Source organism: Rissa tridactyla, chromosome 1, assembly GCF_028500815.1.
Source record: "Rissa tridactyla isolate bRisTri1 chromosome 1, bRisTri1.patW.cur.20221130, whole genome shotgun sequence".
Lineage (NCBI taxonomy): Eukaryota > Metazoa > Chordata > Aves > Charadriiformes > Laridae > Rissa > Rissa tridactyla.
This window is the reverse complement of record NC_071466.1, coordinates 158,292,958-158,310,903: the sequence shown is the minus strand read 5'-3', so window position 1 is coordinate 158,310,903 and position 17,946 is coordinate 158,292,958. Positions and strand designations below refer to the sequence as shown.

Sequence of the window (17,946 nt, the reverse complement as noted above, 5' to 3'; positions counted from 1 at the left end):
AGTCCAGTTGTGCTGTGCACCACTGAGATGCATTCACGAGCTGCCGCAGTGCCCAGTGAGTTGTTGCTATTTGCCCCACAGAAGTGTGTCCTAGCTTGGAAGGAGGCTTCTCCGCTCTAGGTGGAGAAGACACTCCTAACCCCAAGGAACTTTTAGTCTAAATAGCAGGCACACTGGGATAGGAGAATGGTTATCCTAGATGAAGATTTAGACATTATCTTTCTTATCCATGGTTTTATTGGTAATTAGCTGCAAAGGTCAAGCTCCCAACCACAAGGTCTATTAGACATTCTCTGTAGTAATTAAACCATCTCAAATGGTTGAATTTGTAGTGCAAATAGGGCTTTTTGGCCTGCTAAGTGCCTACTGTTCTTCTGACAGTTTGAAAATGAGCACCTTTAAGTGTGGTTCATGCTGAAAATCCACCTAAAAAGTCTGACTGAGTTAATGAGGGTGTTTCTAATGTGGTTTAACTCTGCTCCTCTAGATAAGCCCAGCTGTGCCAGGAATTGCGAGAAGCTTCATGACAAACCAGTAGGACATGGTTAACCGAGTGCTGTTACTTCAGTGCAATGCTCTTGCAACTTATTAGCGCTCTAAAGGAGCTTGTTTCCCTTTGTTGTAGCAAGGGGAAATGAGAAAATGAAAGGACTTTGGGGGTGAGAGGTGCTGCGAGGCTATGGCTGAATGGCTGCTCTGGTGGCCCCACAGCCAGGAAGGAGTGGTGCCCTACGTGAGTGGAACTGGGCAGGATGGAGGAAAATTCCCCATTCACCCTGCTGCACTTCTTGGACTCCACCAGCCGTGCCCCAGGATGCTCGGTGAGAGGAAGTCTGTTCACCCCTGTACTTACACAGGGACTGACCATCACTGTTTCTCTTTAGGGGTTCAAAGATCCTGTGTACCGGGCCCGGAGGAAGGAGTTTGCGGATATTGCCTACAACTACAAACAGTGAGTGCTTAGGGCATGGGCAGAAAGCAAGCCCACATCTCCTGGTCTCTCCTAGGGCTCTCACCCTGCTGGCAATCCCACAAGCCTCCTCCTGCTGTTGGCTTTTCTCTGCCATGTGTTTAAATCTTCCTCTTCATCCATTTATCCTCAAATCACAGTAAAACAAAAGTAAATTGTTCCAGGCACACATTCAGAAGAGAACATCGCCTCCCTTCTTTCCCCACAACACCCCTCTTCCCCAGCTTTGTTGTCTAATTGATCAGCAGACTCCATTGCTACTACAAAGACCTGAGCGCTGAATAAAGCCGCTTCTGGTATTCTCCCCATTAAACCAGGGCTGGAGGAGGAGTGCCTATCATTTACATTAAAGCAGGAGCTGCATACACTATTAAAATAATGAATAACTTATGGTTCTGATGCTAATCCAGCGCCTGATACTCTACTTTTATCATGTCTGACCCAGCTGCAATCAGCAATTTGGGCTCTCATTTCCCAAGAAAAATAAATGAATAGAGATGATAAATTCAGTTAGAACAGGCTTGCTTGATTGCTTTCAGTGATCAAATCTGGAGGAGATAAAATTCTGCTCCCAGAGCCACTCACACATTCACATCAGTACTACTGGGCCTGATTCTTGCTGAGACTGGTAAAAATTGTAATTGCAAAGGATAAAGTAACATATGTTATACATTTAGGGCTCCACTTTGCACAGCATTGTGATGAAAAGAGTCCCTGAGCCAAAGAGCTAATGATCTAATCACAAATGAGAGACAGAATTGGACTGATTGATGGAAAGCGAAAAAAGTCAGGTGAAAAAAGTCAGGATCCCAGTTTATAGCTAGAAAATTTGGATAAGACTTTGTGGCCAGATGTGGACTCATTTAATGCCCACTTATAGGTATTCCACAGAAGATTTACTTTTCCTGCATAATAGATAGCAAATTCTGGTCTCTAGTTTGCAGGCTTTCACTAAATCCTACACAGAAATCAAACAAAAAACATGTTAACCACCCCCTGCCCCCAAAATCCAAACTGAAACCATCTTATATTCCAAGATGTAACTTAAGTAATATTTAGTCTGTTATCCAGATCCTCAGGCACATTGGAAACAGAGCATATACAGACCTACACCTATGTCCCAAAAGCACTTTTGTGTGAAGTTCTTGGACGTTCCAATTAGGTCTTTCAGTAATGGAGTAGATAAGTAGGGTGCGAAAGCCTATTTCTGGGGCTCCTGGAAAGAAGGCCTGTGTTTTTTGTGACTTTGAGTGTTGATTCAGGAAGGCCCAGATGGATCTGTGAAGCCTTTGCCCTGGGTGCCACACCTGGCGGACATGCCTTTCAGGGTCTACAGTGGGGAGAAGAGGTCAAGGGGGTGTCTCCAGCATGGAGGGACAGAGATGCAGAGAACTGGGCAGGAGGAGAGGGACAACCAAAGTTATTGGTCTTCATGGGAAGTATCTGAAAAGGCAAATATGTTTAGCTTGTGAAGGTGCTACCGAGCTACAAAGGTGAGGTGGGTCTGTGGTTCCTTGTCTCGTACTCTTCTTCCCACCATCAGTTTAATCTTCTGTGTCCCTTCTTTTGCACCTATTTTGTCCTCTTTCCTCCTGCTGTTTGTCTCTCTACTCTGCCTTTGCTCTTTTGCCTTCTCTCCTGATACATTTACCCAATGTCTTTGTTGAATGCTCAGTTTCCCTGACTTCTCTTTTCTTTGCTTTTAGCTTGCCTCTTCCCTCTTCCTTCCTTTGCTTCTGGCCCTGTTGATCCCTGATTTTTTTTTAATTGAAATTTGAAAGGCTTTTAAACCATAGCTTCCCCCTGTAACCCTGGAAGGTGGTTGAGGATTACTTAACAGTACTATAGGAACAACAATCCCCCAACAATCCTCATAATTCAACATGAAGTTTAAAGCTCCATAGATCAAGGAGGGCTGATACAGAGAGACAGAAAATGACAGCTCTCCAGAGGAGCTGCCCTGAGGCTCAAGGAAAAAATGAGGGAGTGGGAGATGGTGGGGTGTCATCAAGAGTTTAACAATGGGTCTCTGGGGCTTGTAAAGCTCCAGTATTATTCCAGCAGTGATGTTAACCCTATTAAGTTACTTAAAACCCTTTGATTTCTCAAAGCTGCTGGATTCACCTATGGCCCTATCATTATTGCTAAGGAATTGACTATTCACAGGAGGCCAAACTACATTGCTTGTAATTGTCTTATTCCTGCTAGCTCCAACATGAGCTAAGCACATAGAGGCCTAAGGGTGGGATTTGACTGAAAATTACTCATTACAATTATAAAAAGTCGAACTGACTGGAGTCTGCATCTATTACAGCGTGAAGCACAGATCAGAATTTCTCTACCCGTCCAAGAAACAGTTTTCTGATGGTTTCCCTGTTGTAACCAAAACAATTAATGTATTGTGTATTAGAGCAAGAAATACAACAGCTGCTCCATATCTACAAATGCAAATAAATTGAAACTAACAGCCAGCAAATATTTTTAGAAGAACATCTTGATAAGCCAAATAAGCACTGATTTATTTTTACCATAATAATGTAAGTCATTTTCTAAAGGCAAGTATCTCAGATGAGGTCAGTAGAGTCCTTCCCAGCCTGTGCCTAGGGGCAAGTGAGGCTCCTTTTGCACCTGCATATCAGACCAAAGGCATCTCCTCTCCTGCACCAGCAGCTCCTGGCCAGCCCACGTAAAGCTCCTGAGTATGATGCTGATGGCATAGGACATTTTCTCTGTTGCTGGAGGGTATTCATTTTTGTTCCAGTGGCCAACCTATTCCTCGAGTCACCTACACAGAAGAAGAAAAGAAAACATGGGGCACTGTCTTCAGGGAGCTGAAGAGTCTTTATCCAACTCATGCTTGTTATGAACACAACCATGTGTTCCCACTGCTGGAGAAGTACTGTGGCTACCGGGAGGACAACATTCCCCAGCTTGAAGATATTTCAAAATTCTTGCAGAGTAAGTTTGAAGCATATGAAAGAACCAAATCAAATTAAAGTCTTCAGCTGTCAGTGGGGGTGGTGCTTCCAGAGATGGTAAAGCAGTCCTTGTTTTATCACAGGCTCCCTGTGGTGCTTGGGCACATCACTCGACCTATGTCTAAGGTCCCTCTCTAAAACTTCCATGTGTACGGTGGTACAGATGCTTAGATACTGTGATGGTGGTACACATGGGTAGAAAATTCCCTGCTCTTTCACAATTAAACTCTGTTTAAAGGGGAGAGCAAAGAAAACAATTAACAAACTTTTTCCACTGTGAGTCCAGGTAAGGATAAATCAAACACACTAGCTGTTTTTAAGATGCCATTTTTTTATCCTTTCAGCCTGCACTGGATTTCGCCTGCGTCCTGTTGCAGGTTTGCTCTCCTCTCGGGATTTCTTGGCTGGGCTGGCATTCCGAGTATTTCACTCTACACAGTATATTCGCCATGCGTCCAGACCCATGTACACACCAGAGCCGTAAGTACTTTGGCACAGAAAGTGTGTAAAGATGAAGCGGACTAATAGCAGCATCAGCCCAACTGATAATAACCATGTGGGACTCTGAAGCACTCCTGGGAACAGAGCTAATGGAGACCAGCCAAACGGCTGCTCTCTTCTGAAAGCATATTCAGAAGATTTCTAGTCTTTTTAACAAGCTGTGTCCTCTTCTGCAAGTTCTTATGGGACTGATCAGACAGTTTTGCTACTGAAAGCATGCTTGTGTGGTGACTGGGACACGATAGAGCAGTGTACAAAGACATTTAGCTTAGCTATTAGCACCCAAACAGTGGTGTGAAATCTTGTGCAGGAATGACTCAACATGTTGCAAGCAAGCTTCTGGCAGCAAGATAAAGGAAGCCCAGATCATTGATCCCTTCTCTTTTTCAGTTTTATGCTGTAATGTTTCTCTCTGTCCCTGGCCATTGTCCTTTTTCACTTGCCATTTTCATCCTCTGCTTTCTATTTTTATGGTTTTTCTTCCCTTCCCTTACCATTTCTTTGCTTCATGCTTCTTCCCACAACCTCTTTTCCACTCCATTTTTCTATCCCTCATTCTTCTGATTTTCCTCCTTGCTTCTGCATACCCCATTCTCATCCTGCAGAAAGCCAGGCTGAAATGTCTGAAGGCCACAGATCTGGCTTTGCTGGGAGCATCTTATCCCTCTCCTCTTTCCATCTTACCTAATCACTTCTCTGTCTTTGAAAAATCTATCAGTCCTTAGGTGAGTTCTTTCCCAAACATGCCTGTCCAGCTGCCAACTTCAGCTTGTGATGGAAATAGTCCTACCTGAGGAAGGGTGAGCTTCCAGCTCTCAGTGGGAGCCTTTGAGCTTGAACAGGGACTGGAGTTGACCTCTTGAGGTACATGTAGACACCATGGTAAACTGTCTTAGTAGCCTCACCTTCATCTAAACAGGTTTCTTGTCCTTGAGACTGAAAAGTCCATGTTCTCTTTGGTGGGGTGTTTTCTTTCTGGGCTTTCCTGAGGTGGGTGGGCAGTTGAATGGGTGGTTTTCTTCCATAAGGAAAAACAAATAATGCATCATCCTTCCTCTGAGGGATGTATGATGATAAAAATACTGAAAATCCTGGAGCGTGCAAGCTTTTCTACCACAAGAATAATTTCAGAGCAAAATGTTTTCCCATGAGTCCTGAGCATTGTTTGCTAGTAGGAGAAAACGCACTACACTCCTGCCTATGTGCAGACTCTAGGGCATTCATCCAGCATTGCTGGACTTCTCCTAAATTAAAGTTATTCAGATGTCATGTTTTCCTGCAGTGATATTTGCCATGAGCTGCTAGGACATGTGCCTCTTTTTGCTGATCCCAGTTTTGCTCAGTTTTCCCAGGTAAGTTGCTCAGTGGTTTTACTATTTTTTATAATTGAACACACTGGAGACTAGGTAACTCAGAAGATGAACTAAGAGCTATGAGGGGTGGGGTGTTTGTTAGCATATTGTTTAAGAGTGGCTGAGGCTGATTTATTTATTGCTTGAAATCTTGACACAAGTCACTTAGGTGAACTCATGCACCCAAACTCCAAATGTCTGTTCTGTGCGAGTTGTTTTTTGCAGGCAAACCCTTTGTGAAGCCATCATCTGAAAAACTTTTTGTAGATGTTGATCCTACTGAGCAAAGTTAAATGCCTCATGAGTCACATGAATTATTGCCCCACCCTGCAGTCCAAATGTTAGGGAAAGTGAAGATTTTTTCGTTGTTTTCTATTGAAGCCACAGAGGAGGCTGAGTAAAGTGGTGAACTGTCCCAGCTGCAAGTATGGGAGAAGGCTGGAGAGGAGCTTTCTCTTTGGTGGTGTTAATGTCTCTGGAAAAGAAGCCAAACCTTGGTGAAGGAGTAAACTTTTGGCTGCATCTTACCAGAAAATGTGAAAAGACAGAAAAAGAGAAAGTCAGAAAGTCAAAAAGACAGAGAGAAAGAAAGAAAGAAGGAAGGAAGGAGAGAAGGAAGGGAAGGAGGAAAGGAAAGGAAAGGAAAGGAAAGGAAAGGAAAGGAAAGAAAGGAAAGGAAAGGAAAGGAAAGGAAAGGAAAGGAAAGGAAAGGAAAGGAGAGGAGAGGAGAGGAGAGGAGAGGAGAGGAGAGGAGAGGAGAGGAGAGGAGAGGAGAGGAGAGGAGAGGAGAGGACGAGGAGAGGAGAGGAGAGGAGAGGAGAGGAGAGGAGAGGAGGAGAGGAGAGGAGAGGAGAGGAGAGGAGAGGAGAGGAGAGGAGAGGAGAGGAGAGAGAGGAGAGGAGAGGAGAGGAGAGGAGAGGAGAGGAGAGGAGAGGAGAGAGAGGAGAGGAGAGGAGAGAAAGAGAAAAAGAGACAAAGAAGGGTGAAAAGAAGGATGGAGGACAGAAGGGTGGAAGGAATGGTGGAAGGAAGGAAAGAAGGGAAAATGGACTTGATGTAACATCTTCCTCACAAGACAAAAGTCGACTTGATGTAGTTAGCAAGCATTCAGTATTGCCCTCAGGCTCTACCCTTTCCAAAACTGGAATTTCCTTCAAAATAAGCCCTACTGCACCTTGGCTTACTAGGATTTGACATGGTGATGGCTGCTCCCATGCTGTCGGTATGGGTGTGGGGCTCTGATTTTGCATTGAGCAAACCAAGTAAGGTACCTGGTTCTATACAGTCTTGTGTGGGCATCTTCTGAATCCAGCTATTGCATGCCTACTGGGAAAGTCTCCATTGGCTCCTAAGGTATGAATAAGCTCTTTCAAATCATGCCCTGCTATTCAGAAAAAATAATTAATTCAAGGCTTCAGGAAAACTCCTGCAATCAGGGCCCACCAAAACAAAAAGAAGTATTTAAGGTGTGGGAATGTGACTGATTTACCTCCTTCTGACCGTATCATTCTCATGGGTGTGCGTTGTAGACTTAATAAAAAGCCTGTCAAAGCAAGAGGAAAATTTTATTTGACCTCAATGAGCTTTGCACCAAGGATCATGCCTTGTAAATGACATTTGGACAGGACCCTTTGTTCATTTCTGGAGAGATTTCTGGTTTAAAATTGATGTTGCACGATAGGAACATGTCCTGTAAACATTTGTGTGTGGTAGTAAGTGATGGTAACATTTAAAATGTGAGAAATTACATAAGACGAGACAGGAAGAATGTTTGCAATAAACAGCTTGAAGAATAATGGTTTATTGTTACAGGAAATTGGACTGGCATCTCTGGGAGCTCCGGATGATTTCATCGAGAAACTCGCTACGGTAATTTAATAAATGAAGGCTCAATTTTCCAAAGCACCCTGTGTTGTCTTAATTCTGCTGCCACTGAAGCCACTGATAGAACTCCCATAGAGTTGAATGGGAACAGAGTGAAGTCCATGATTGGAAAACCCCACCCTGAAACAGTTGCATTAAAGGAAAATAACTTTGGCACCCCTTATTCAAAGTGACAGTTGTGATTAAACACAGAAGCCCAAACAAGATTTCCTCCAGCACAAACATATTGGGCAAGAGATCATATGTTACTACATCACCACAGGAAATTTCAGGAGGCAGCTTCAGTAGCTGTTCTACCTATAAGCGCCCCTTCTCTTCCACCCTGCTAGTCAGATAATGTCCTCTGCAGCCAGTATGGCTCGCCTGAATTCTATTCTGAGACTACTGAGACCCAGAATTGCAAACTTCAAACAAAAACAAGTATATGCCTGTGGTATTAGTGTCCCCAGCGCCAACACACCTGGGCAAAGCAATGCACCATCTTTGCTGTTTCTGATAGATGAGGTAGTTCTTCTGAGCCAGAACAGGTATCCCTTCAAAATGACAGACCAAGAAGTCAAGCTGGGCCACACACCACCTTCCTTCAATATTGCACTAACAGCCCATTCCCTCTCCTGCTGCTGCAGCTAGACGCCCTCTATGTGAAACAGGACACAAACTTCTATCAACTAAAGTTCAAACTTCTATCAACTAAGGTTCAAACTTCAACTGGATTGGCCAGCCAAAATGAAATTTAATTGCTATAGTTTCATTGTGTCTGCTCTGCTGACAAATGTAAGCACAGTAAAGCACAACTGTGTTTGTCAGGGAACTGAACTGGTTCACGGGCACACTGAGTCTAGCACTGTGCCCCTTCCAGGAGAAGAATTTCAGTCTGTGGGGACATTTATTGTATTTATATAATTGATATTTGACACATGGCAAAATTTTAAATGGAAATGTGAACCTTAAATGTATTCAAATCAACGATGTGCACCTACTCTGATCAAGTAATCATATGTTTCTGTCTAATTTTCTTGCTAGGTTTATTGGTTTACGGTGGAGTTTGGACTATGTAAGGAAGGTGATTCACTTAAGGCATATGGTGCAGGGCTGCTGTCTTCATTTGGGGAGCTGCAGGTGTGTCCTATAGAATAAATTTCAAAGTTACTGATAATTGCTCGAATTTCTCTTCTGAATGTCTTCAGATCCTTATTTTGCTTCATACGTCATACGTAGAAGTAGCACGAAACATCATATTTAATTGAAATACTTGCTTCTTCTGTAGTAAGTGACATTGTCATTGTATTCCACGGGAGCAACTTTCCTGTCTGAAACTGGGTGGCATTCAGTAGCGCTGTCTTTCTTTCACAGTAAATTCAAGCACTTTTTAACCAAAACAAATTTCTTACCCTTTTGCTCATAGTATTGTTTATCAAGTAAGCCTGAGATTCAGCCTCTTGTCCTGGAGAAGACTGCCGTGCAGAAGTACCCTGTTACTGAGTTCCAGCCTGTCTACTATGTTGCTGAAAGTTTTAAAGATGCAAAAGATAAGCTAAGGTAATCCAGTCATTCCATATAAGACCCAATTTCTTGTCCATTGCCAATACCTTGGATCCCATTGCCATAACAGGTCTTGGGTTGACAGTAGCATTTTGAGAGGCATTAGAAAAAGTTGAGTAATGCTTAAAAAGATTAAACAGTTGTTACACTCAAAATCTTGTTATGGGCAATAAGGGGAAGATACCTTATACAGGAAGCAAGGAATTTGTGGTTAAGACTTTAATCTGTATAACCAAAATGCAACAAAAAATTATTATTAGTCCCATTGCAATGACAGAATCATAGAATCATTTAGGTTGGAAAAGACCTTTAAGATCATCAAGTCCAACTGCAAACCTAACACTGCCAAGTTTACCACTAAACCATGTCCCTAAGCACCATATCTACAAGTCTTTTAAATACATTCTAATGCTTGACAACCCTTTCAGTGAAGAAATTTTTCCTAATATCCAATCTAAACTTCCCCGGTGCAACTCGAGCCCATTTCCTCTTGTCCTATCACTTGTAACTTGGGAGAAGAGACCGACCCCCACCTCTCTACAACCTCCTTTCAGATAGTTGTAGAGAGCGATAAGGTCTCAGCCTCCTTTTCTCCAGACTAAACCACCCCAGTTCCCTCAGCCACTTCTCATAAGACTTGTTCTCTAGACGCTTCACCAGTTCTGTTGCCCTTCTTTGGACATGCTCCAGCACCTCAATGCCTTTCTTGTAGTGAGGGGCCCAAAACTGGACACAGTACTCAAGGTGCAGCCTCACCCCTGCTGAGTACAGGGGGAGATGATTTCCCTAGTCCTGCTGGCCATACTATTCCTGATACAGGCCAGGATGCTGTTGGCCTTCTTGGCCACCTGGGCACACTGCTGGCTCATATTCAGCCAGCTGTTGACCAACACTCCCTGGTCCTTTTCTGCCAGACAGCTTTCCAGCCACTCTTCCCCAAGCCTGTAGCGCTGCATGGGGTTGCTGTGACCCAAGTGTGGCACTTAGCCTTGTTAAATCTCATACAGCTGGCCTCAGCCCATAGATCCAGCCTGTCCAGATCCCTCTGCAAAGCCTTCCTACCCTCAAGCGGATCGACACTCCTGCCCAACTTGGTGTCATCTGCCAACTTACTGAGGCTGCTCTCGATCCCCTCATCCAGATCATTGATAAAGATCTTAAACAGGACTGGCCCCGATGAGCTCTGGGGAACACCACTCATGACCAGCTGCCAAATGGAATTAACTCTTTTCACCACCACTCTTTGGGCCTGGCCAGCCAACCAGGTTTTTACTCAACGAAGAGTACACATATCCAAGTCATGAGTAGCCAGTTTCTCCAGGAGAGTGCTGTGGGAAACCGTGTCAAAGGCTTTACTAAAGTCCAGGTAAACAACATCCTTTCCCTCATCCACTAAGTGTGTCACCTTGTCATAGAAGGAGACCAGGTTTGTCAAGCAGGACCTGCCTTTCATAAACCCATGTTGACTGTGCCTGATCACCTGGCTGTCCTGCACATGCCATGTGTTGGCACTCAAGATGATCAGCTCCATAACCTTCCCTGGCACCGAGGTCAGACTGACAGGCCTGTAGTTCCCTTGATCCTCCTTCTGGCCCTTCTTGTAAGATGGGCATCACTTAGGGTCAAAGCTAGCTAATTAATGCAAAGCAAATCTCTTTAACAATACTACAGTTAAAAGTTCTTGTATAAAAAATCCCCTAGTATCCACTCCTTTTCCTCTGACATTATGCTGACCCTTACACTTTTTTCTGTGTCTTAAGTGAACAGTTTCAGTCTAGTGGTGGGGGATGGAGTTGTCAAGTATTCAGCATCTTGAGGTCTTCAGAGCAGGACTGTGATGTTAATGAATGGAGTTTCTTCCTCTCTTTTGTGAGGGGGTGGATGATGTTGATGCTTCCTTTCTTCACCCTCAGTCCAAAGTTTCCTCAGGGATATTTTGATGTTTTCTAATATGCTTTACATCTTGCTTTTTCTACATTGATCTGCAAATCTGTGTTATTTCTGATATTACAATTTATGTTAAATATTTTTTTCTTTGTCCCTTTTTTTTCCTCTAAACCATTTTTTTCCTCAGCTTCTAAGTTTGCTTTACTGTTAATAACCAGCCAGTGGGGAGCTGATGATAGCCCAAGGACCACCAGCATCATCCTAGGCTTGTGCCTTTAGGACCTCTGTTTTCAGCTCATGCTGGTACTCCTTTATGCTGCATCATTGCTTTAGGATCAGACTTAGTTCACCATGTACAGGGTAACTACTTGCTATTCCTGCATGTATAAAAATTATTAACGACAGGCATTATAGCACACAGTTATTCAGAATTAAACAAAACTGAAACTAATTAGGTAATAGCTACATGGTCATTAGCCAATTGCTATTACAGCTAAACAAAACTGCAAGCAAACCTAATAAACCCAATCCTGAGGCATGTGTGGTTAGCTTAATACAGAGCCTCCAGCTTGTTACCAGCAGTGTGTTTACAAGACTACAGGGCTACACAGTAAATCTTTCAGTCATCTGTGACTGAAATACAGATTCAGTTCCAGTTCAACAAGACTTTGAAATAATGGTCCAGGTTCAGTTCTTGTTCTTGAAACAGGAATGGCGCAGATTTTGTTTGGAGTTCAGCTTGGGTTCCACCTCACAGCAATATTTCTATTTCTGTTTAAAAAAACCACCACCGTATTTCTGGATGTTAACCAATACACTGGGGGTTAGCCTTGGTTCACACTCCACAAATTTTTCACTTGGAGATACCACACAGGGACTTGTCTCAGACCTGCAGTCTCCTCTCTCTCTCTCTCTCTCTCCCCCCCATTCACAGACAAACACATACCGAGACTCAAGATATTCTGCTGCCCCAGGCTCCCCAGCTCCAAGATCTTCCTAGTTACCTTTCCTGCTGTTTCCTCAGTCATCATAAGCCTGAAGCCTCTCCTTTTGCCCTTTTCTCTGGGGTAATACCTGAGAAAGATGGCCTTCTCTTCTGGTTTGTGCTATTAAAACCCTGTACGTGGTTCCTATCTTCTCTGTATAGTTCTCTAACTGAGTAGCAAGTTCCTTGAGAAAGTGGAAGATGGTGCCTTACTCTATAAAAACAATCTTGGAGCTTCTTTTATATGGTTCAATGACCAAATTGGAAAAGTGATTAAATTGAAATAGAGGTCTAGCAGTTGGTTCAGTGCGTGTGTTTGTGGCTTGCACCTGGATATGTTTGTTTGCGTGTAATAGAAAACCTCCCTGAAAAATTATTCTGCGGCTGACCTAAAATATTTCAGTTTAAGGCACTCATCTTCTAATTAGGATCTTACCTTCAGCTGAGATGTAGGAAGACTGTCTTCTAATTTTTTCCTCCCCTTAGAAAAAAATGGACTGGTGCTACTAAACACTTTCGTCCTAGCCAACAAAATTTTTTCCACTGTCACACCTTGTGGCCTGCTCACACTGAACTCTGAGACAATGGCCTTAGCTGACAATAATTAGGACTAAACTGAAGGAGCAATGTGGAGGTGGCATCCAGCACATTCCACAGTTCTGGGCGTATGGGACTTACCATGCCGAGTCACAGTCTGTATAGTGGGGCTCCATAATCAACTCCTGCGTGCTTTCCTTCCTCTTTCAGCAATAACTTCGGTAATCTGAAGCAGATATATAAGACAGTATCCTGCTGGGGTCTACAAGGAGCGTGGAACAATAGCTCTCATCCCATTCAGAGTCCTCCTTTCCACAGTTCTGTGGTTATGCAAATTAATGCTTTCCCAAGATACTAAAATCTTAATGTTTCTGCCATGGAATTAACTATTTTGCAGCAGGGAAGGCTGCAAATAAGGGGTGGCAAGAATGCTGCTTCACTCCATTGACTGTCTCCTACTTTGCAGTGACCTGGAAGGCACTACCAACCATGCCAGAAGTTAGAACTCTGTTTCCTCCTTGTTATGTCAGGATGGCATGGGTACTTGACCTTACTTTCCCAGAAATTGCAAATTTGGATCAGCATTCCTATATTTTGCATTATGGAAAGGAAAATGAAGTTTTCAAGCTTGGCAAATCTCGATAGCTACATAGTTGGCCTACACCAGGAGCAGTGTTGCCATGCCAATAGCATAATTAGTCCTGCTTGGAAAAAAACAAAGGTAGTAAAGACAAACCCAGATTCAAGTGTGTTACAGGATGCTGTATGTCTCAGATCACTCGGCAGGAATTTCAGTTATTTCCTCTTGCAGATTTTCTTATTCTCCTCAGCAACAGATGCACACACCAAGAAAAGACTGAGTTACTGAAAACAGGAGATTTGTAAATTTGTATGTGTTTTTGTATTTTTGCCTCAGGAAATTTGCTCAAACGATCCCTCGCCCTTTCTCTGTTCGGTACAATCCCTACACTCAGAGGATTGAAGTCCTGGACAATGCAAAGCAGCTGAAGAACTTAGCCGACACTATCAATAGTAAGGAACCACAGATTTGTTACCTTGAATTCCTCAAAACTTGGATCAGAATAGCAACCACAAAGCAGATTTCCTCTGGTTGCATTTAATGCTCTGAGCCTGAAAAAGATCAAGCGGCACACATCTCCTTTCTGGTGCAAAAATTGCTTTCTTATTCTAGCCAAGCTTCAAAAGAGCTTTTCCACCTGACTGCAGCTTGTTACAGTTTTAGTGGAGGTGCTAGGAAAGGCCAGAAGGCCTTGTGGGAGATTCTGATGTGTGGCTCTAGCTGTTCTCGGTAAGGAAGGAAAGGAACAGCTTGGCTTTAATTACATTTTCTTTGCCATTCTTGCCTTTTTCCTGATACTTTTTCCCCCTAACATTGGCTAGCTGGCTGAGAGCCAGCACACCTGGTCCTGTGAGCCATCCTTGTGTCGCTGATGAAGGCAAAGGGCTGACTCTGAAGACCTTACTCCACTAAGGCCCTAATAAATGTGTCCAATCCAGCACTGCTTTGTTCACCTTATTCTTTCAGGGAATGGATATAAAGGGTAAATATATACAGGAGTGTTAGAAATGGGCTAGCTATAGGATTAACCACCCTAATTATTTCTTTTGCAGGTGAGATGGGGATCCTTTGCAATGCCCTCCAGAAGATAAAATGAAGATTCACTGTAACTTGCTAATCACTGGCTACTGACTAGAAGTTGCCATGTGCAAATGCCAGTATTCATCTAGCCTCAGTCTATTATCTTCCTGTGTACTGCATGAATGCTTATGTTATATATCTTAATTACTATAGATTAGCAGAGAAAGAGACACCTGCAAGTGACCCTTGACTCTTTTGGCCTTCAAACACTAATCCATTTTTTCTCACTAATGCATAAAAATTACCTTAGTTCTGGGAATTTGTGGAAAGTCTCCACATCTGTTGTGCCAAAGAAGAAGGAGATATCCACTATGCAGAGCTATAGTCTGCTGTAGATGTAAGGCTGCATTTCCATTCTAGGCCCAGGGACAGGACGGCAATGACTAACAGGCTAATCCACCTCGCTTTCTCCCATAGTCATTCTTCCCTCAGTCCTTCATATTTGTGCGAGGTTCCCATTGAGTCCCAAACTCTACATGTTTCGGGGGGTATACATATACCTCTTGACCCTCTGTACCTCTACTTTTACACATAAGCACCTCTACCCTGAAATATATATATTTTTTCCTAAAAATGCAATGTTGCCATTGATCCAAAGCACAGATGCTATCAGAAAAGACAGCAAGTATTCTGCAGTCTCATTAACAAAGATCTATCACCATGAATAAATATACTGTATTTGAACAAGCACCAATCCCACAAAGGTTTGTGCAGGTCAGGAATGCTGTATGCTGTGATGTGTCATTGGTTTTCAAAGCAAAGACTCTGAGGCTGCCTATCCAGGGCTTGGAGTCTGTGCCTCAATACAGTACCCACAAAAAAGCCCCTTCAGAGGAGAGTTACCTAAAGGCAAGTCCGTGTGCCTTTTTGCAGTTGGATGTGACGTCAGCCTGTCAATACTTTGTGCAAGCAAGAAATCATGCAGATGTCCTAAGGACAGGACAGGACGTCAAGGCGTTGTTTGTCCAGACTCAGAGCTGTACTGGCTGTAATGTTGTGTAACATCATGGATTCAGAGATGATTCAGGAGCAGCCAGCTCACAGAAAGGGGAGACGTCTCTTAATAGACATACTCAGCTACTCACCTTGGAAGGCTGACATGTGAAGGCTACCTTGTGTTGGGTGTGTCCTTCTCTGAGAGTGCTTTATGCAGCACTGCTACAAGGTATCTCCTGATTTTCTGGACACACAATCCAGAAGGTGGATACCAACAATTTAGAAATGGACAAGAAGTGGTTCTTACAATGCAGCTGAAGACATCAGAGCCTTCCAACTCCTAACTCACTGTGTCTGTGGCTAGAGTCACCACTAAAGCTAGGGAAGACCCAGGTTAGCTGAGTCCCAATCTGAGTGCATTCAAACCCAGACACTGTATCTTTCAAGACAGCTCCTAAGTCATGATACTTCTTCCTTCCTTCTCATGAGTCATGAGTCTCATAAGTCATGAGTCTCCTTCTCCAACTTGAGCTTTAATCCCCCTTTTTTGGTTAAAGCATTTTTATTTTTCCTGGAGTATAGCTTGACTGAGGTAGCAAATGGAAGCAAGGGTGATTCCAGCTTAACCCAATGGCTGAACCATGGAGAGAGGAAACCTTTGCCATTCAGAAATCTATTTCTGTATTTTATCCAATAACTTTCACTCAAAGCAGCTAAATGACCTCTTAGGCAGATCCACACTGTATAATGCCTCCCTGTAGCTCCCTAGTTGAAGGAGGAAGGAGATCAGCACTTGTACATTGGAACTGAATGGAGCAAAGGAAAGCAAAGCAGAACAGTATTTCCAGCTTGAAACAGTTCTGCATCACGATACTAACATGATTCAGGAATCACATTTCTGTTAGAAGGTCCAAAGACGGAGAGGGATTCAAAGGTCCACAAATCTCACACCTACTTTTATACTACTCTTGTATTTATAGTTTGAAAATCAATGGAGTTTTAACGTAAGCATCATCCTTTAGGAAGATAGGAAGTACAGCTGTTTCCATTATATTTATGGTGGGTAATAACATTAATCTAAGGATACCAGCTGCAAGCCTTTTCAATAGACATACACTTATGCAAAATGGTATCATTTTGGTGCTTTGAAGTAAGCTTTTTAATCTCTGTGTCTTTTTTCTTCCTTTTTTTTTTTTTCATGACAATGTCTGTGTAGATCTTTCAGTCCTGCTTGGCATGTATTTTAAGTGTGAAGTAGCCCACTCCCTTTCTCTCTTAATATAATAGGATCCATAAGGTAACTCTGTACCACAAAGAGACAATTTCATCCCAAGGGTGCAGTCTTTCAAACTAATCCTCAGACAGCTTTCCAAGCTCTTCTGCTTCTGGCTGTTGTTATGAGTGACAGCAGCAGTAAATCTATAGTGATATTGAGAACCCAGGATTCATGGTTGTGTTTTATGTGCAAGTGGAATGGTTAAAGAATATTGATGGCACAAGTCTGATTCTGTGTCCTTTAATGCAGATTTAAATGAGCAATAACTCCAGCCAAAGCAGCATAATATAACTGTTCAGCGAGAATGAGAGACAAGAAAAACTTAAATGCTCAGTATTTTAAAAGCAGAGGAAATGTACTGAAAGTAGATTTTCTTGCAAAATAAATTAGCTTGTGCATATGTGCTTTAAATAGTACAAATGGGTTTCATTTTAAGTAGTACTTCTTAATGTTTGACTACTTATTTCCATGCTAAAGAAAGTTAAAGGTGGGTATCAAAATGCTTTTTGCATTATCTGGCCAGCGTAGGTCCTCTTTGCAATGTATCCACACAGGTTTATCAGAATTAAATACCCCGGTAGGGAGAAATGCCCATTTGAAGTGGGTTCCAACTCAAAAAAGGCTGTGTTGGACTGGTTGAGTATCACTCATCCAAACTAGATGATGGAGCTTGAACATGAAACTGATATTAAAAAGAAATAAATCTCTTGATGTAATTACCTCAAAGTGTACGGCAAAGCCTTGATTGCTCTACTTCTTTGTATGCTATTCTGACTAACCTATCCCAAGCTACTCTTTTAAGAAACCTTCCTCTCTTCTATACCATTCCTCTCTTCTATCCTACTATGATCACATTTTTAAAATCTCCATTTCCAGCTCTGTTTCAGGTGACCAAAAGAAACCCTTTCATAAGGCCCTTTTCCTTTGCAGTGACCTTGGCTGAGGTCAGCAATGGTGATGAGGGAGGAGTTGCCAGCACAGGTTACACAGGGAGGTGGTCTCCTCTGGCTGTCTTAATATGCCTAGATATGACAGTAGTCTTGGAGTAGGGATGCTTTATTCCCCAAAGGATGCAGAAATTATTGGAAGAGGGATTAAGCACAAGAGGACTCCACAGGAGAGCATTCTTTTAAAGCCTGTCTCTTCACTGCTTCAAACCACGCTAGCAGTTGGCAGAAAAGACTTTTTAAATGTTCAAATGTAACCATTTAAATTAACCCAAATAAACAGAAATATTAATGCTGCATCCATCACAAATGAATAGTACTGTGCTCATAGAGGGTGGAGATATTTGCAATGGGAACAGATGAAAAAAGGGCAGGTTGGTTGTGGCAATCAGCCATGTTCTTTTAAAGCCATGTCCATTCAGGGGCTGTGTGAGAGGAGATGAGCCTATTCTTGGGGTGGGAGATCCCCCCTTCTGCCTGTCCCCATGGGA

The 17,946-nt window shown here is 42.9% G+C and overlaps 1 protein-coding gene and 1 long non-coding RNA gene across 2 annotated transcripts in view; one reads left to right on the top strand and one right to left on the bottom strand.

Moving 5' to 3' along the window:
• Positions 1 to 15,519, top strand: part of PAH (phenylalanine hydroxylase) — a 39,540-nt gene extending 24,021 nt beyond the window's left edge. The window contains exons 5-13 of the mRNA XM_054194202.1: positions 885 to 952; positions 3,732 to 3,928; positions 4,293 to 4,428; positions 5,732 to 5,801; positions 7,614 to 7,670; positions 8,709 to 8,804; positions 9,091 to 9,224; positions 13,553 to 13,668; positions 14,269 to 15,519. Coding sequence (XP_054050177.1) covers positions 885 to 952; positions 3,732 to 3,928; positions 4,293 to 4,428; positions 5,732 to 5,801; positions 7,614 to 7,670; positions 8,709 to 8,804; positions 9,091 to 9,224; positions 13,553 to 13,668; positions 14,269 to 14,312 — 918 coding nt within the window. The 3' untranslated portion in view covers positions 14,313 to 15,519. The remainder of the gene's footprint in view (positions 1 to 884; positions 953 to 3,731; positions 3,929 to 4,292; positions 4,429 to 5,731; positions 5,802 to 7,613; positions 7,671 to 8,708; positions 8,805 to 9,090; positions 9,225 to 13,552; positions 13,669 to 14,268) is intronic.
• LOC128906648 (uncharacterized) overlaps positions 12,322 to 17,946 on the bottom strand; it is a 112,793-nt gene continuing 107,168 nt past the window's right edge. Inside the window, exon 4 of the long non-coding RNA XR_008465265.1 lies at positions 12,322 to 12,862. This is a non-coding gene — a long non-coding RNA (uncharacterized LOC128906648). The remainder of the gene's footprint in view (positions 12,863 to 17,946) is intronic.